At 50.0% G+C, this 19,003-nt stretch overlaps 2 protein-coding genes across 3 annotated transcripts in view; one reads left to right on the forward strand and one right to left on the reverse strand.

Annotated features, from left to right (window-relative positions):
• Window positions 1-16,552, forward strand: part of DNASE1 (deoxyribonuclease 1) — a 37,236-nt gene extending 20,684 nt beyond the window's left edge. Inside the window, exons 2-12 of the mRNA XM_057747311.1 lie at window positions 3,207-3,642; window positions 4,784-4,999; window positions 5,844-6,022; window positions 6,622-14,002; window positions 14,355-14,443; window positions 14,627-14,710; window positions 15,037-15,152; window positions 15,348-15,460; window positions 15,544-15,698; window positions 16,092-16,188; window positions 16,392-16,552. Coding sequence (XP_057603294.1) covers window positions 13,856-14,002; window positions 14,355-14,443; window positions 14,627-14,710; window positions 15,037-15,152; window positions 15,348-15,460; window positions 15,544-15,698; window positions 16,092-16,188; window positions 16,392-16,442 — 852 coding nt within the window. The 5' untranslated portion in view covers window positions 3,207-3,642; window positions 4,784-4,999; window positions 5,844-6,022; window positions 6,622-13,855 and the 3' untranslated portion in view covers window positions 16,443-16,552. The remainder of the gene's footprint in view (window positions 1-3,206; window positions 3,643-4,783; window positions 5,000-5,843; window positions 6,023-6,621; window positions 14,003-14,354; window positions 14,444-14,626; window positions 14,711-15,036; window positions 15,153-15,347; window positions 15,461-15,543; window positions 15,699-16,091; window positions 16,189-16,391) is intronic.
• A 142-nt stretch (window positions 16,553-16,694) lies between these two features.
• The window catches only part of TRAP1 (TNF receptor associated protein 1), a 65,413-nt gene continuing 63,104 nt past the window's right edge, over window positions 16,695-19,003 (reverse strand). The window contains exons 18-19 of one of the 2 annotated variants that reach the window (XM_057747291.1): window positions 17,161-17,233; window positions 16,695-16,957 (exon numbers count right to left, since the gene is read on the reverse strand). In XM_057747291.1, coding sequence (XP_057603274.1) covers window positions 16,856-16,957; window positions 17,161-17,233 — 175 coding nt within the window. In that variant the 3' untranslated portion in view covers window positions 16,695-16,855. The remainder of the gene's footprint in view (window positions 16,958-17,160; window positions 17,234-19,003) is intronic. The other variant, XM_057747292.1, reaches the window with a different exon arrangement.

The raw sequence follows: 19,003 nt of genomic DNA on the forward strand, positions 1-19,003 counted from the left end.
GGGCATATCTCAGAGTGGCTGCTTTCCCCCACCCTCCGCTGTAAGCACGAGGGGTTCTTTGACTTTCACTCTGAGAATCTGGTAGGGTTCCTGGAGATAAAACTCACAGAAGTGTCCAGGTCCACCTAAGAATGGGCCCTCTTGAAATTTTATTAACTTTCAAACTTGTCCACATTGAGCCTCCAGCAATTCATCAGTTATGCTTTGATTTTTCCTGCCCTGGTTTCTTCCCCAGGCATCTGCTCCAGTAGAAAACTGCATGTGCCTACTTATCTCATTGTTTGGTCAGTGTTTTGTCCTATGACTTCAGTTCTCTGTTGGGTCTAAAAAGAGTTGTTTTTCAACTTGTTCAGTTTTTGTCTTACTGTAAGGGTGGTAGTGACAGATTCCCAGCTGCTTACATGCCAGCTTGGAAAACAAAAGTCCCTTGTTTTCATTTTTGAAAAGAATATATTTTGGTACGTTTAAAGAATTACAGTTGACACTTTTTTTCCTTTAGTACTTTAAAGATGTCATTCCATTGTCCTTTGGCTTACAGCAGAAGTCTCTTGTCATTCTTATTTTTATTTATCTATACATAATATATATATATATTTTAGCTTGGCTGATTTTAAAATGTTTTTCTTTAACGCTAGTTTTCTGCCGCTTGATTATGGTGTGCCTTGGTGTTTTCTTGAGGTTTGTGCTTTTTGGGTTTTTTTGAGCTTCTTGGATCTGTGAATTTAGTTTTCATCATATTTGTGAAATTTTGTTTATTACTTCTTCAGATATATTTCTGTCTCCTTGCCCTTTTTCTGGGACTCCAGTTCATGTACACTGGATTGCTTGGCAGTGTCTGAAGCTTTTTTTTTTCTCTGTGTGCTTTATTTGAATAGTTTCAATTGCTATATATTTGAGTTGTATGATCTTTTTCAGTGTTGATCTGATGTTCATCCCATATTGTGTGTTTCTGCGTTTCAGATGTCTTTACCATCTCTAGAAGTTCCATTTAGGACTTTTTGTATTTTCCATTTCTCTCACTATGCTCATGTTTCCCTCTACTTTCCTGAATATATGAAGCATATTTATAATATCTGTTTTATTGTCCTTGTCTGACAATTCCTTTATATCTGTCACTTCTAGGTCAGTTGCTATTGATTGCTTTTTCTTATGATCATAAGTCATATTTTTTTCTTTTTTACATGCGTAGTATAGCAGTTGTCAATCTGCCCTTCATTGCCTGCTTGTGATACTGGAACATTCCTCCCTTGCCAGCTAGCCTGATACTAACCTTTGTTAGTGGAGGGCGCTGGAGGAGAAAGGGCCTGTCTTCCTGATTCTTTGTGCTTTTCTTATTCCTGTTCTGTGACACTGGCTCACCCCCAGTGAGATTCTGTGGCACCTTCTCAGGCAGCTTCCTAGCTGCAAATTGAGCACTCACCTGGGTGCCAGCAGTGAGCTCTTTATATATTTGGAAGGGGGCAAGCACCGCCAGGCAAGTTCCATGGGTACCCCAGCTGGCCTCCTGGCAGTTTTCTAGTGAGTTTACCAGCACCTCCACCCTGGTGGCTTCCCAGCACTCTCTGCAGACAGCTAATTTTGTTGGCACCCCCTTAGGTAGCTCTCAGCCCCCAGCCTTGGTCTGGGACAACCCAGTAAACTTTACCATCCAATGAGCTGTGATCTCGCAGCTCTGAATCCTTCTCTTGTATACCTCCCTTTACAGTAGGGTATTCAATAGAATTCTCTTTTGGTTCCTTTTAGTTAATTCTCTATAAATAGTTAATAATTCTTTATACTAAACTTCCTTTGTTTAAAATACCATGTGGTGGGCTTCCTAGGTGGCACAGTGGTTAAGAATCCACCTGCCAGTGCAGGAGACACAGGTTCTATCCCTGCTCCAGGAAGATCCCACATGCTGCAGAGCAACTAAGCCCATGTGCCACAGCTGTTGAGCCTGTGCGTTGGAGCCCGTGAGCCACAACTATTGAGCCCATGTGCCACAACTACTGAAGCCCATGCGCCTAGAGCCCATGCTCCAAAATAAGAGAAGCCATGGAGATGAGGAGCCCGTGCACCACAACAAAGAGTAGCCCCTGTTCGCCGCAACTAGAGAAGGCCCATGTGCAGCGACAAAGACCCAACACAGCCAATAAATTAATTAATTAAAAAAAAATACCATGTGGTATCTGTCCCCTGGCTGTATACCCTGACTGGTAGACCTGGCCATTGGATACTGCGCATTGTAAATTTATGTTGTTGGTTGCTGGGTTTTGTTGTATTCCTTCAAATAGTATTAATCTTGGTCTGACACGCAGTTAAGTTCCTTGGCATCACTTGATCCTTTAGAGAATTGCTCCTGAGCTGCATTAGGGTGGTCCAGAGCTCCCTTTGGTCTGCAGCTAATTTAGCCTCATGACTGTGATGCCCTTCTGAGGATTCTGCCTAATACCCTGTGAATGAGGAAATCTTTCCATGGTGGCCTGTGGGAACACAATTTATTCCCATTCCTGTGTGAGCTCTGGGAGTTGTTCTGTCTGCTCCTTTCCAGGGTTCTTGCCCCAGCCTCCTCACATAGTTTTTCTCACACAGGTGCAGACTTGTCCTTAGCTGAAGACTTGAAGGAATCCTCTATGGATCCTGGAGCTCTGCTTTCTGTACAGCCCCCTGCTCCCCAACATTTTGCTCTACACATTCTAGCCACCTGGGGTTCCCTGACATCCTAAGTGTCTCCTCCACTCAGGAGGCAGCTGGGTCTGAGTTTCCCTTCTCTGCACTGTAGCCTGGAAACCACCTGGGTCGTGGCAGGTCAATCATAGCGCCCAGAGTTCCCTGGTGGTCCAGTGATTAGGACTTGGCACTTCCACTGTGTGGCCCAGGTTCAGCCCCTGGTTGGGGAACTAAGATCCTGCAAGCCATGCAGTGCAGCACTCCCCATCCCCCTGCCCGCCCCCCCCCAAAAAAAAAAAATCATAGGGCCCAGTGTCTTGGTTTCCTTTCTCTCTGGAATCACCATCTTGCACTTATCCAGTGACTGAAAACCATCACATCGTCTCTTGTCCATCATCATTTCTTGTTGTTTAGGGGCCCCTGTTACTCCATCTTGAACAACTGAGTAAACATGCAAACAAATGAAACAGCCTGATGAAATTTCAGGACAGGTTGGTGCCCTGTAGCAAAGCTGACTAACATTATTAACACTCCCTTTTTTCTTCTTTTTAAACCAGTCACATGTGAATGGGAACAGCAAGATGGCACAGGCTGTGAGGGAGTGACATGGTGGCAGTCTGGTGTCAGCCCCCCAGCAAATTTGCATTCTACCAGCTTCTTGCGCTGTCACCCGTGGGTTGAGGCACCTGTAAAGATCAATGCCTCCTCACAGGAGCCCAAGTGAGGAAACAACTGATCACCAATGCATATGCATAGGCCTCCCCTATGGCCTGTACAGCTTCAGCAGTCTTTGGACAAAGAGCGAGAGCAACAAGGCACCTACCTCAGGCCACTCTGGCCTCGCCCAGAGGACCAGGTGGGAGAGCGCTGGACTGGGCTCATTCCTGGCCTCCTGAGGTCATCGCTGCTACTGCCTGAGGCTCTGTCCCTTGATTGGCAGCTGTGCTTTTATGCAGCCCCTGGGGGAGGGAGTCTGGAAAGCCAGCCTCACAGGTAAGTGGACATGGTTGCTAAGCTGGTATAGAAGTGGGATGGGAGATCCAGTGCCACTCCCCAGAGCCCTACGATCCCTGAGGAGGCAGAGGGCTCTGAGGCTGCCTTTTCTGTTCTCCCCCTAAGGGCATTTTCTGTTCTAGCAGCCAGGACTCTACATGCCTCAAGCTCCCTCCCTGGGGCAGTGTCTGGACCTCTGGGTAGAGAAGTGGAGGCAGGGCCCTGTGTCTCCTCACATTTGGCAGACTCTTTGGGGAGCCCTTATGCTGATGGGGAGCCTGGGCAGGGCAAGCGCAGCACCCTTTCCTCACAGCAGGCCCAGTGAGGCAACTGCCTTGGAAGCTGGGTAGGGGGAAGCTGAGATGCGGGAGGAGAATTGTTCAGTGGAAGCCTTTCTCCTCACATGACTGAGGCCCCCCACAGGCTCTCACTGCATGTGTCCCCACAGGCTCTCACTGCATGTGTCCCCACCGCCAAGAGAAGTTGAGTTATCGGAGCAACATAGCTCACAGCTTCCTGTGGTAGTGGGGTTCAGGGAGAAGCACCCATGGGAGCTCAGGACTGTGGTCTTCTCCTCACTGGTAGGGCCACATTGCTCAGTGTCCTATAGTTTGAGGTCCAGAGATGCTCAGAGAATGGAGGGTAAGCAGAGGCTAAGGACTAGTGGGCACGGTGACCAGGGGAGGTGGGGAAGACATGGCACCAGCCTGCCCTAGCTGCTCATCCAGGAAGGAGTGGGCAGAGTTGGAAAGACACAGTACACTTGGGACTCAGGTCTGAGGGTCTGTGGTGGCCACGGCATCGTGGGGCTGTACCATACACGGGCATTGGCCCCTGGGGCCATTGATCCTCATGAAAGTCCTACTGGGCTCGGGCTCAAGCATGGGCAGCCCCCTCCTCTCCATGGAGATGGGTCCGCACCACCTCCTCTCTGGGGTCAATCCTCAGCCTTTGCCTGGGACTTCCATGACAGGGTGGAATTGTTCTGAGCTCTCTCCTATCTGGCTGTGCTTTACCTGAGTATCATTCTGATGGCCATTTACCTTATGGTGAGCCTCCTTCCCGTCTGCTACCCTCATGTTAGGAGCTGTAACTTTGCTGTTCCCTTCTCACTCTTGGTTACATGTCTCCATCCCACCAGGATTTCGGATGTGGAGGCTGAGGAGCCTGACCCAATGGCAGAAGCTTGTTCCTTTACTCAGTCATCAGGGAGGACCAAGGCAGGCTCCTCTTGTGTGAGATGCTCACACTTAAATGGGCACAACCAGAGCAGCTGAAGAGGTCAGAGCATCTAAAGACATCGTTCTGTCAAGAAGGCCCCTGCCTGACATTAATCTTTTCATTCAGCAAGTACTTGGTGAGCATCTGCTATGGGTCAGGCCTTGTTTAAGTGCTGCCACATAAGCCCCAACTCTTGTGGGACTTACATCCGTGGGATGAGACTGCCATACAGGGTGTGTTAGATGTGATTGATGGGCAAGAAAAAATAAGGGGGATAAAGGAGATAGAGTAGTGGGACAAAACCTGCTACTAAGTAGGATGCTATGATAGGGTGACATCTGGACAGAGGCTCAAGTCAAGGGAGGGACAAGCCATGTAGCCATCTGGATGCAGGCAGAGTGCTCAGGTAGAGGAACAATGCAAAGGCCCTGAGGCAGGAGCCCCTTTGGGAAACATTGTTGAAACTCAGTGTGAAACAAACTATAGTGTCTATAAATAAGCCCCATGGTTGGTCCTGGGCAGGAAGCACAGCAGGTACTTACATTTCTCAGAAACCAGCATTGCCCATCTGGCCAAGGGGGCAGTCTCCAAAAAGGAAACAGGCCTGGAGCTGGCAGTCTGCAGGCTCCAAGGCTGCTGCTTTAGGAGCAAGGTAGTAAACCTGAGCTGAGGACAGATGCTCCCATTCCGTGAGGAGCTGTAGAACAAGCTTATATAATACAGAATTGCTATGTCCTGGCACTGTACAATCTTCACTTTTAGGACTGGGCTGATGAGAACAAATACTGTAGATTTCACACAGGATACAGAGATCCTTAGTCCCAGAGTCTCTTGGTCAGGCAGAGCGGAATTGTCTGTTTCCCTTCTGGCCACCTCTGATTGGCTGGCATACCTCTGCACAGGACACTTATAGCTCAGAGATGTCCACACAGCCTGCTAGTCAGACCAGCTTGTCTAATTATCGACCATATCCTCTCCAGCTCTCTATTTCAGTGACTCATTCCAGGTAATGAAAACAGGCTGCTTCTGGCCATGGAGTAGCTCACAACAGACCAGTGCCTGCCAAGAACTCAAGGAACTGGCTGTAATTCAGAAAGCATCTGCTTGAAGGACTGGAGCACCGCCCCAGCACCCACAACTGAGAGGGGAGCTTGAAGAGGTGAGTCCTACTTCCTGCACTGGCTTCTTCCTTTGGGGGTGGGCAGGGGCAGCTGCTAAAAGGCAGAGAAGCCAGAGGATCTCCACGTAATCTTGTGGGGCTAGGAAGACTGAGCTGGGGGTTTGGGCCTGCTGAGGCAGTGGGACCTGAGGGCCAAGATCCCTGAGAGGAAGGAGGCCAGAGAAACAGAAAGTAGCTAAAAAAGCAGAGCTGGCTTTTTGGCAGTTTCATGGTGCTAGGGAAGAGTTCAGAGCCTGCAAAGGAGGAATGGTCTTAAGAAATACTAAGCTCTCAGTTTGGACCTGTGGGGACCACAGGTAGATTGGACTTCATAAGGACTGCAGAATGAGCTCAGTGTTAGCTGAGCCCTGGAGTGGCCTGAGGTGGCCTGCCCCCTGCTGCCTGCCCTGGAGGGAGACACCATGCTGATTCTCTACCATTCTGTCACACACAGTGCCTCACACTGTGTGAAGTTACTAGGCACATTGAGAAACAGGACAGGGTGGGGGGTGGGGAGGGGAGGAGAGAATTAGAATTCATAAAAGATTAAATGAGAATTCTAAAAGAGGAAAGTGCAATAACTGAAATTTAAAATTCAGTAGGTGGAGGAGACTTCCCTGGTGGTGCAGTGGTTAAGAATCTGCCTGCCAATGCAGGGGACAAGGTTTTGAGCCCTGGGCGGGGAAGATCCCACCTGCTGTGGAGCAGCTAAGCCCGTGTGCCGCAACTACTGAGCCTGTGCTCTAGAGCCTGCAAGCCACAACTACTGAGCCCATGCACCACAACTGCTGAAGCCCACGTGCCTAGAGCCTATGCTCTGTAACAAGAGAAGCCACCACAACGAGAAGCCCGCACACTGCAATGAAGAGTAGCCCCCACTCACCACAACAACGAAAACCCAACGCAGCCATTAATTAATTAATTAATTAATTAATAAAAGTAGATGAGAAAGACTTCCCTGGTGGCGCAGTGCTTAAGAATCTGCCTGCCAGTGCAGGGGACATGGGTTCGATCCCTGGGCCAGGAAGATCCCACATGCTGCGAAACAACTAAGCCCGTGTGCCACAAGTGCTGAGCCTGCACTCTAGAGCCTGCAAGTCACAACTACTGAGCCCACGTACTGCAACTGCTGAAGCCTGCGCACCTAGAGCCCGTGCTCTGCAACAAGAGAAGCCATTGCAATGAAAAGCCCATGCACCACAATGAAGAGTAGTCCCCACTCATCACAACTAGAAAAAGCCCATGCACAGCAAGGAAGACCCAACACAGCCAATAAGTAAAGAAAGAAAACTTTTAAAAAACTTTTATAAATAAATAAAAGTAGATGAGAGACAGCTGAAGAAAGGACTAGCGAACTGGAAGATAGATCAATGGGAAATATCTCTGCAAACCCAACCATGACCAGCTTGCACTGTCATTTGAGCTTCCTTATCCTGAACCCTCTGAGCCCTTCTGTAGACACGTTTGGCAAGGAGGAGGGGTCTGCTGAGGAGGCTCTTTGTGCTTGGGAGAGACTGAGGGGGCTTGGGAGTTTGGGGAATGCTCTCCATTGCAGCCTTGTTGGAAACATTACCAGCATTTTGGGACTCCAGTCAGTGGAGCTCTGTGACTCTAGTGAAATCTTTAAACGCCTCAGGCATCAGGAACATGAGCTTGTTTGTGCTCATGGGCTCAGGCTAAAGGTATGCTAAGCTCTCCGGCATACACCTTAGGAAATGCCTTTGGTGGGACAGGGAACCAGTGGAGGCTTGTCTGTGATTTGCAAGGGGCATGCACGTTGCTACTCAGGCTCACGGACCATGGAACCCACGTGTCGCCTGTTTCAGTGATGTGATGAGCACTGGCATAGCTGGGGGTGAGGGAGCAGGGTCGGGGCTGTGCTGAGCGTGACTGCAAAACTGTTGTGGATCGTAGCAATTCATATGCATGTTCTGAGAAATTTTCCATCCTGATTTAATGGTTTCCTTAAGGTGAACAGAAGTAAATTCAAGAGGGTTGGTGAGCTTAGGTGAGGTCATGGGCCAAGGCCAGTGGCTGAGCTGAGAGATGACTGCTGACCTGCACAGGCTGTCTGACATGCATTAAAGCAATGTCAAAGCAAAGACATCAGCTGCTTATTGCAAGTAAAAGATGGAAGCCCCTTTGTCCTCTAAAATGCTCTGTCCTGGGGCCAGCACACACCCCTCTTGAGGGGAGAGGAGGAAACCAGGTCAGATATGGCTGAGGGAGGACATAACAGCCACTGGCTCCTGAGAGTTTCTGGTTAGCTCAGGCCAATTGCCTAGAAGCCACTTGGACACCTTGCAGTGTCCCCTGTGCTTTAGGACAGGAGGCCATGCTGGGTTCTCTCTGGAGGGTCCATGAGGAGGGGACGTTCTCATGTGGGAGGCTGGGGGGCAGGAGGTGAGGAGCATGTAAGCAGAGCCTTTTGCCTTCCAGGCATTGTCTTAGGCCTGGTCAGTTTCTTGGATGAGATAGACAAGGTCCCCGCTCCTGTGCAGCTTGCATTCTAGTCCAGAGGCTGCCTTCAGCTGGTATAAGCAAGTAAGACCAAACACACTAAAACAAGGAAAACAAGTGATGAGTGATGGAAAAGATGACAGTGGGACCACACTGGTGGCAGGGATTGGGTGGGGAGAGGGCAACTTTCCTGAAGAGGTGACTGTGAGCTGAGCTGGAATGAGGTGGGCGGCTCTGCGGGCAGAGCGGGGCCCTGAGCTAGCATCACACAGGTCCTGGTAGATGCCAGCTTTCCTTGTAAGGACAATGAGAAACCGATGACAGATTTTTTTTTTTTTTAATATTTATTTATTTGGCTGCATTGGGTCTTAGTTGTGGCATTGGGATCTTAGTTGTGGCATGAGGGATTTAGTTCCCTGACCAGGGATCGAACCTGGGCCCCTTGCATTGGTAGCACAGTCTTAGCCACTGGGCCACCAGGGAAGTCCCCCAGTGACAGATTTTAAGCAGGGGAATAAGGTGATCTGATTATACATTCACAAGATTTGCTGGGTACTATGTGGAGACTGGGATTGTGGGGAGAGTTTCAGGGAGCAGGGAGACCAGTGGGCCAATTTGCTTGTGTTCAAGGAAGGACAGGTGTGGCAGCTGCACAACCAGAGGGGACTGCAGACTCAGGAAGCATTTGGGGTGGGACTCAGGTATCTGAGCATCTGGGTGGAGGCAGGGTCACAGTGGGGGGGGGCATACCCATTATGTATGTTAGATCTAGATGTTCTCAAATTCTCAGTTCAGAGCACCCCTAGTTAAGGTTCAGTAATTATTCAGTTAAGGTTCCCTAAGGTACCCATAGGCCAAAAGAAGTACCTACCAGTTCCATTTTTAAAGTGTAAACAATTTAAGTATTTATAGCCTAGCAACTTATAATAGATATTTGGAAAATAATGTAAACTTAAATTTTTTTTCGTTGCATTTTTAAGTAACTATAATTATTTACAGGTGGAAACTGTGCCTGTCAGCTCTTCTTGAATCTTGGAATCAGATTGGACACTGTCACCCTTGTTGCCTTTTCCACATTGATTCTTACACAGTAATTGCTTTTTCAATAACTGCCAGAAACCTAGCTTTGCAGACATGAAATCTCAGAAGGGAATGTAGCAAGATAAGATGTTGAAACCATGAAGTGTACAGAAATGTTTAGTATCGCCATTTTCCTCAGAAGTAAAAGGCATCATGCTGTGCCTGCAAGTTCACTGTGGGCTGGGGGTGCCTCAGTGCACTGTCTAGGAATTGCAGCTCTGTGCCTTTCCCTTTTCCCTCTGGGTCTGTGGACGTCCCCTTATCTGGACCACATGTCGGTGTGCGAATCACCGTTCCCCCATCCCCCCATTCCTAATGGATGGCTCACTGGGTCTTGTGGCACTCACTGTCGCCCTCACAGCCTGCACATGGCAAATGTCCCTTTGGAGCCATTGTGTTCCCAGCTTTGGTGCTTAGAGGATTTTTTCTTTATCCTTTGATTTTAGCCACATCAGAACTCAATCCCCGACTGCGACTTCATTACTTCAGTGTGATGCACCATTTCCCCTTCCTGTATCTGAACAGGTTTAGTTTAACTAAAGAGGGTGGCAGACTCTCAGGGTTGATGTAAAAATAGCTCACCCTGGCCAGAGAAAGCAGTCTGCTGTCTGCACCCATTTTCCTGCTGACGTGACATTGAAAAATGCCAGCACCACTGGGCTTCCTCCCCTTCCTTGGCACCCATTCTGCGTCTCCAGTGTGGAGCCTGGCACAGGAGGTGTGTACCACTGACTCCCTGCCATTGGTGTTGGGTTTGGCCCTGTCACTTACTAAGACCAAAAGAATGTGGGCAGAAGTGGCAACATGCAAATTTTGAGCCTAGGCCTCTGGAGGCATCCTGTATTTCTCTTCACCTCTCTGGAAGTTTCCACCTTCCACCATGTTAGAAGAGCATACCCTGGGTATCTGCAGTCCCTTCAAACCAGCCCCACCCCAGAAGGATGCCCAGGGAGCAGCACCCTACCAGCTAACCTATGGGCCTGTGAGCATGAGGAAAAAACGCATATGGCCATACATAGTGAATTTTGGGGTTGCTTGTTACACAGCAGTAGCTGACAAAGGGTGATGGAAATAGAACATCTGAGAGGGTTACTGGTCTTAGGAGTAAGATGAATTTTTTAAAAACTTATTTTATTTTTTGGCTGTGTTGGGTCTTTGTTGCTGTGCGTGGTGGGTTTTCTTTAGTTGTGGCAAGCAGGGGCTACTCTTTGTTGAGGTACACGGGCTTCTCATTGTAGTGGCTTCTCTTGTTGCAGAGCACAGGCTCTAGGCGCATGGGCTTCAGTAGCTGTGGCACGTAGGCTCAGTAGTTGTGGCTCACAGGCTCTAGAGAGCAGGCTCAGTAGTTGTGGCACACAGGCTTAGTTGCTCTGTGGCATGTGGGATCTTCCCAGACCAGGGCTCAAACCTGTGTTGCCTGCATTGGCAGGCAGATTCTTAACCACCACGCCACCAGAGAAGTCCCAAAATGAATTTTTAAGATATGATTCTTCTGTGGAATAATGTTGTATCTGTTGATCCTTAAGACAAACTTAAGAGGAAAGCAGTAACAGTTTTATCCCCATTTTATATATGAAGATATTGAGGTTCAAAGTGGTTGAAGGTACAGTGAGTGAACCTGGTCTGGGCCCCGAGTCCCTGACTCCTGGGCCAGGTTCTTCCTGGGCTGTGCTGCCTGCCTCTCTTCTGGGCCCAACTTAGGGCAGCCAGTATGGCAACAGAGCCTGGCACTTGGTGCAAGTGATGCCACGGTTGGGATCTTCTGGCAGGTTGGGGAGGGAGGGCAGCTCCCCAGAGCAGAAGGGGCAGCATTTGGTTGAGAGGGGGACAGGGGTGCCAACAGACAGGTGCCCGTGTCCCACATGCTGAAAACTGGGGAGTCTGGGTGCCCTCTGTATGAGCCATGGCTATGTCACCTGTGATTGGCGTCCCCTAGGCCGCCTACTGGTTTGCTCTCATGCTCCCCTCAAAACATCTGGCAACTGTGTCCAGGAAAGAAACCCATGGAAGAAAGGAGTCAAGGCACCGACACTGAATACATCAATGGTCTTGCATGGTGGTTGGGGTCTAGATTTTGACACGCTTGAAGCCTTGGGTATTTTAAACAGGAGAGTCAGCAGTCAAACCTTTGCAAAAGGCTGCAGTGGGGCTTCTGGCAGCTTGAGGGCCAGGCCATGTGACCCATGTTGCAGATGCTATATCAAGGTACATGTGAACTGACTGGCATTCCTGCTGACCGCTGGAGCTGTCTGTCAGCATGTTTTCATTACTTCAGGGAGTTCTGGTCTTGTTGAAGTTGGTTTACTTTCTGAGTTATTTTTAATTCCCTTTGTCCTATTGCATGACCAGCTGACCACATCCATAGCACTTTCTTGATTTTGACCTTGGTCCCTGCAGACTGCTCCCTGACCCCCAGTCTCCCATAGCCCTGCACCCCCCTTCATACTGCAAGATCCTTCTATTCCAGGGAGGGACCCAGCCTTCCCACTTGCAGGACTGTCCTTGGAGACCACAACTCCCCCTCCCCCTGAAATGGGGCAGAGCCCCCATGGATGGGGTGATGGGCTGAATAATACCTCCCAAAATATATCCATGTCCTGCAAACTTCACGTGGCAAAAAAGGATCTCAAGATGGGGGGGTGGTCTTGGATTATCCGGGAAGACCCTAAACTCAGTCACCTATATCTTTGAAGGGGGAGAATGGACAGAGGAGAAGGCAGTGAAATGATGGAGGCAGAGATTGAAGTGATGCAGCCATGAGCCAAGGGCACCAGGAGCCTCCAGAAGCTAGAGAGGCAGCAAGGGCTTCCCCCAGTGCCTCTTACCCCATCAGCCCTGAGACCCCTTGATTTCAGCTCAGTGAAATGGATTTTGGACTCTGGCCTCTAAGATTATTAGAGAATAAGTTTCTGTCGTTTCAGGCCACCAGGTTTATGGTGACTTGTTACAGCAGCCACAGGAAATGAATACAAATAGGAAAACCAAGGATTCCAAAAAGAAATGACTGGACCCAGGGCCTGGCATGGACCCTCAGCTGCTGCCTGACAGTAACCTTGTGTCCTGGCCACTCCTGTTACCTGCATGTGAAATGCACAGGCTCTCCACAAGAAGACTCCCTGCTGCCTTGCTGGCAAGTGAGGTGGACTCTGCGGCCCCTGCCCCTCCCTGATGCCTGCAGCCCTTAATGCTGCATCTCACACGTGCTCCATTGAGAGCTGACTCCTGGCCAAGGTGCCTGCAGCCCTCGCAACTGAAGGATTAGGAAGCAGGGGTTGGAGTTGGTGAGAGATGGGGTCCTGGGACAGAGCAGCTACTGTGGGCTCCATTTGCAACGTGGAATATCTGGCTTTGGCTGCTGGCTTCAAGGTCACCTCAAGTCCTTCAGCCAGGAGTGTAGCTGGGGCCCTGCCTTCCAGTACACCTGTTCCCCATCCCTGGGAGAGCAACATGTGCGAAGGACACAGAGCCTTTGGCTGTATTTTTTTTTTTTTTGACTTTTTAAAACTAAGTGCAAATATCATCAGGTGCTTTTTACAGCAGCAAGGACCTGTGCCTCTTGAAATAAACACATGCCAGCTACCCACCTGCTGGGAAAGCCACACAGGCAGTGCTATTGTTCTGTGTCCTCCAGGTGATGCCCTGGGAAAGGTTACAGCTGCAGAAACTTTTAAAACCCCAGGTGGGACAAACATACCCTGTGTGAGGGTTTGGAGCTGCAGCAGCTCTCAGTTGTGTTTAACTCTGAATTTTTTCTTAAAGCAGCAAAAGGAGAAAATTGATACCGAAGAATATCAATTCTTGATTCTTTGCAGAATTCCTCTTGTCTTTGTGAAAGTCGTTTCAGGTGAGTATGCCTGGTGCCCCAAGGGCTATGTGCCCCATGGAAGGTGGGCACCAGACCCAGAAGCCTCGTGGGGTCCTTCTTGTTGACTGTGGCCACTCTGGGATGAGCCCTGTCCAGTCCTGGCAGGGTGGGTGTCTGGAACAGAGCGCGCAGTGTGCTGGTGCCCCACCCACAGTGCCAGGGGCTTCCTGGACTGGTGACCCTCACAGGGGCTCATCTGCTGGCGGGTGAGGAGTGAGAAGATCCGGGGTCTCTTACTCGGCGCTTGTTGTCTGCCTCTCTGGATGCTGGTGAGAGGGTTTAGGTTCGCTCTGGCCTGCTGGGCATAGCCCACGAAGACAGGGTTTACTCAGCCTTGGGCTCCACCAGCTCTGCCCAGCTGGACTCACGGAGGCCAGGGTGCTGAGTCTTCCACCCCCAAGCCCACAGGTGAACTCTCCTGCTCCAGAATGAGGGGTGTCAGGCTGATGGGGTTGCTGCTCGCTCTGGCTGGCCTGCTGCAGCTGGCCCTGTCCCTGAGAATAGCAGCCTTCAACATCCAGACTTTTGGGGAGACCAAGATGTCCAACGCTACCCTCTCCAACTACATTGTGCAGGTAAATCCAGGCTGGCCTGTCCCTAGGGAACTCGGGTGGGGTGTCTCTGACAGGCCCTGGGAACACTGGGTCAGTGGTCAGTCCTGAGGGTGACCAGTAGGGGTGGTGATGGGGGGAAGGGGATTGAAAGTCTCTGGTCTCAGCCCACCTGTTGGGGACAGGCCCTTGTCACTGCTGTGCAGTTCACGGCTGGCAGTGGTGGGATGTCCAGCACTAGAGTCCCAGACAAGCCATGATGGGAAGGTGCCTGGGGAGCAGCAGCTTGGCCCTGTGACCCACACCAGGCATGCTTGGACACCTCAGTCTCCACCTAGCCCACCCCTGCTCAGCAATACTGTGGCCTTGTCCCCAGATCTTGAGCCGCTATGATATCGCACTCGTCCAGGAGGTCAGAGACAGCCACCTGACAGCTGTAGGGAAGCTGATGGACAAACTCAACCAGTGGGTGACAGTGGGGTCCCGGGAGGCATGGAGGGGAGAGGGTATGATGGTGACCATCCCTTCCAGAGCACGGTGCCACTTCAGCTGGGCCCCAGGGACATGGATGCAGGCAGGAGCCCTGCTGTAGATGTATAGGTGGCAGGAAAGTCCCCTCCAACTGAGACATTTGTTTCCTCAATCCAGGGATGACCCAAACACCTATCACTTTGTGGTCAGTGAGCCGCTGGGACGCAACAGCTACAAGGAGCGCTACCTCTTCGTGTTCAGGTAAAAATTGGGCCGCCTCCTTAGAGGGTGCTGATAGGAGAGGATGCTGGAGTGTGGTCTAGAGAGCCTGTGAGCCCCTCCCTTCCAGGTTTGGGGGCAAGAACTAGGGCCACAGAGCACGGGTCTGAGCTGGGCAGTGCTCCCAAGGCCTCATAGCCCGTGCAGAGGCAGGAGAATGTGGCGGGAGCTCTGGACCAGTGGGTCTGCACAGTGCCTGAGCTTAGGCCGGGCCCCCTGCCCACCTGGACATGACAGCAAGTAACTTTACCAAGATGGGGTAGCACCCTGGCCCCAGGCTAACTGCCCTCTGGCCTGGCCTTCCGCAGACCCGACCAGGTGTCCGTGCTGGACAGCTACCAGTACAGCGATGGCTGTGAGCCTTGCGGGAATGACACCTTCAGCCGAGAGCCAACTGTGGTCAAGTTCTCCTCCCGCTTCACACGTGAGTGCCCTGCCCAGCCCTTCCCAGGACACCTGGAAAGCCCCCGTCTCGTGCGGCACCCTACGTGCTTTGGTCTTACATTGGAGTTACTTACATAAACATGCTTGGGGACTCTCTCATGTGTTGTCTACCCCAGTACCTGAATGATGGCTGAGCCCAGCCCACACCCGCTCAGCATGACTGCTATCTCCGCAGACATCAAGGAGTTTGCCATCGTTCCCTTGCACGCCGCCCCATCGGATGCGGTTGCTGAGATTGACTCTCTCTATGACGTCTACCTGGATGTCCGGCAGAAGTGGGACCTGGAGGTGAGGCATTCTCCCCCCACCCGGTGTTGGGCTCTGGGGGCCCCCATCCTGCCTTTGCCCAAGCAGTGGGTGTCTTCTGGTAGGATATCATGTTGATGGGTGATTTCAACGCTGGCTGCAGCTACGTGACCCCCTCACAATGGTCATCTATCCGCCTGCGCAAGAGCCCTCCCTTCGAATGGCTGATTCCTGACACAGCTGACACCACTGTTAAATCCACACACTGTGCCTATGACAGGTGAGCAGGGCCCGGGCCCGTACTGAGCCCCCAGGCAGGGATGAGAGCGCCTCCATGACCAGCTTCAGAAATGGTTCCCAAGACCTGTAACATGCACCCCCCTGAGCTTGTCAGTCCTCTTAGGAAATGGAATGAAAGGAGCAGCATTTCTTGGGTGAAGCACAACACTGGCCGGTATGTGGGTTGGTTAGCGGTGCACAGTTTGGAGCGACACTGAGCCAGGACCCAACTGGTTCCATGGGAACATATGAGAGGAGCTGGGGCACAATGGGACTGTGTGACATTTACCAGGCCAAGAGGAGCTGGTGGGGGGACATGCTGGGATCCGAGATGTAGGTGCACAGAGCCAGACAGTGGGCTAGAGGGAACCTTCTCTTGTGTCTGATGCTGCAGGATCGTGGTCACAGGAGCTGCACTTCAACGTGCTGTGGTTGCTAACTCTGCCGCTCCCTTTGACTTCCAAGCTGCATACAGGCTGAGCGACCAGACTGTAAGTGTCCAGCCTGTACACATGTAGCTCTAATGGGGGCCAGGACACAGGAGCATAGTGAGGCCTGGACCCACTGCTTTTTTCATTGATTTGAAAGAGCCACTTGTCTGTGGCCTGGGCCCAAATCCTGACCCTCCTTGGGAGCACGAGTGCAGAGAACTAGATGTCTGGGCATCCCTGTGCTCACGGCTGTCTACCTGCAGGCCCTAGCCATCAGCGACCATTACCCAGTGGAGTTGACGCTGAGTTGCTGAGTGGGGCCTGGCCAGCAACCTCAGCTCTGGCACCAAGAACTGAAGACGACACAGTCAGGGGCTGGGGACGGAGTTTAGGAAACCAGTGCCTGACCCTGAGTGCCCCTGCTCCTCCCCCTAACCACCGTGGCAGCTGAGGAAGGGGACAGGATACGGTAGGCTTTTCTTCACTGTACCACTTACATTATAAGCTGGGGTTGTGTCACCAGAGCACCCCACCTTCTCAGTCTGGACAAAAAGTCTAAAACTAAGAAATACTTTTTAAGTAAATAAAGCTCCAAAGGGGATGTTCTTACTGGTGTCATCCAGTCCTTGTGTTGTCGTTTCTCCCCCAGCCCTGCCCTGTCCCATAGTTCTCTATCTGTCCCCCTCCCCCCTTAACGCTGCACGATGACCTAGAGCTTTCACAGCCATTAGTGTTGCTCCAGGGCCTTGACGAGCAGGTGGTTCAGGCGACTGACCATGGGTCTGGGGTCATCAACGAGGCCCGCTGTGATCATGGCATTCTCATAGATCTGAAAGACAGGGCAGCACCTCGTTAGTGGGAGGGCGAGCAAGGCCTGGTCCCAACCCAGGGGCCTCAAATGCAGAGAGAAGAAAGGAAGAGCGCTGTTTTGTTTAAAAAACAAGGTTTTTAGAGGAAACTTCAAAGGCAGGCTTGTGAAGCTGGCAGCCCACTGCCTGAGTTCTACTCTTCACATTCCTCGGGCAGACTCACCTGATCCACCAACAGCTGGGCCAGGTCAGGCTCACTGTCTCTCAGCTGACTGAGCTTCTTGATGAGCATGTGCCTGCAACATGGAAACCACCAGAAGTTAGCTCAGGGCAGGAGTTGCATACACAGCATGAGGGCTTCTAACTTTGTGTTCTAGTGACTTTTCTGAAATGGAGTTATCAGGACATGCAAGAAAAAAGGGTCCAGTATAAAATATAAAGCACATCAGAATTGTAAAATGATCAATTATAGATTGATTATATACCCAGAAAACCCAGCAAAAGTTTTGATATTATGCATTAAATACCAAAATTAAATAAAATGCATTAAATACCAAAATTAATATAAACTATAAACACTACTAAGATAAAGATAATTTTAATATATGAAAAGACATGTTCTTAGTTAAGTGGACTATATAAATAGAGGTGAAACTTTCCTTAAATTAATCCATATGTTTAATAGGATTCCTTTTTACATTAAAAGACTTCTTTTATACCTAAAAAAGTCTAGGGCTTCTCTGGTGGCACAGTGGTTAGGAATCTGCCTGCCAATGCAGGGAACACAGGTTCAAGCCCTGTTTCAGGAAGAGCCCACATGCCACGGAGCTACTAAGCCCATGTGCCACAACTGCTGAGCCCGTGCTCTAGAGCCCACGAGCCACAACTACTGAAGCCTGCACGCCTAGAGCCGGTGCTCCACAACAAGAGAAGCCACCGCAATAAGCAGCCCACACACCACAATGAAGAGTAGCCCCTGCTCTCCACAACTAGAGAAAGCCTGTGCACAGCCAGGAAGACCCAATGCAGCCAATAAATAAATAATATAAAATTCATAAAGAAAAGTAAACATGGAAGAACAGAAGTTAGAGGAGGAAGTCCCAGTTAAAACATAAAACTCCAATAATTAAACAGTTCTGGAAAATGAAAAGGTAACAGCTCAGTGCAACAAAGTGGACAATGTATAAATGGCCAAATTCATACAGGAATTTCATTAAAGATAGGATAACGGGGCAGCACCAAGGAAACAGGCTGGATTCCTGTGATTCCTTGGACCAAAATAATTTCCAGGAGGATCAAAGATTAAATGCAAAAATTAAAAGCAAGAAAGTATAATACTAGAAGAAAACAGGGAAGAAGTACTTTATATTCTTCGAAGGAGAAAGCCTTTTCAAACAAAACACAAGAGAAGTCAGAAAGAAGAGAGTAACTGACTACAAAAAATTGAAATTTTTTCTACACAGGAAAAAAATACAATAGGAAACATACATCAGAATTATCAGGTATAATTTTTCATTTAAGAGAATGGCAAAAATTGAGAAGTTTGATAAAACTGAAGGCACTGGGGAAAGGTACAGAGGAGAGCAGGGGAGTGTCTATGGTCCCCGTCCGAGAGCAGAAATTCCCTCCCCTCAGCGCTATTCAGAGTAGAAAACACTTTACAAAGCAAAGTGAGCATGCTGCACAGCAAGTGCACCAGAGGAGGCCCTGCACAGTATCTCTGGAGACATGTGAGGAAACTGGGGAGGGGGTGTGTGTGAAATTTCACTGTGAACTCCCTTGGTTCTTCAGAATTCTCAACCATATAAACATATTAACAAATTTTAAAGCAAATAAATTTGTAAAGTAAAGAGTCTTTTGGCAATATAAATGAGCAATCTGCACAGCTATTTTACAAAACTACTTTTGTGCCAGAACTAGTTGAAGCAGGTGGGTATCCAGTCAGCATCCATCTCTGTTGGGGACTCACAGCTGGGAGCCGCACACCCATTACACTGACTTGCATCCATTATGCCAACCGGGACAGCTCCTTTGAGAGGCATCTGACGCTCTCTGTAGCCAGCCAT

This window comes from Hippopotamus amphibius, chromosome 9, assembly GCF_030028045.1.
Source record: "Hippopotamus amphibius kiboko isolate mHipAmp2 chromosome 9, mHipAmp2.hap2, whole genome shotgun sequence".
NCBI lineage: Eukaryota > Metazoa > Chordata > Mammalia > Artiodactyla > Hippopotamidae > Hippopotamus > Hippopotamus amphibius.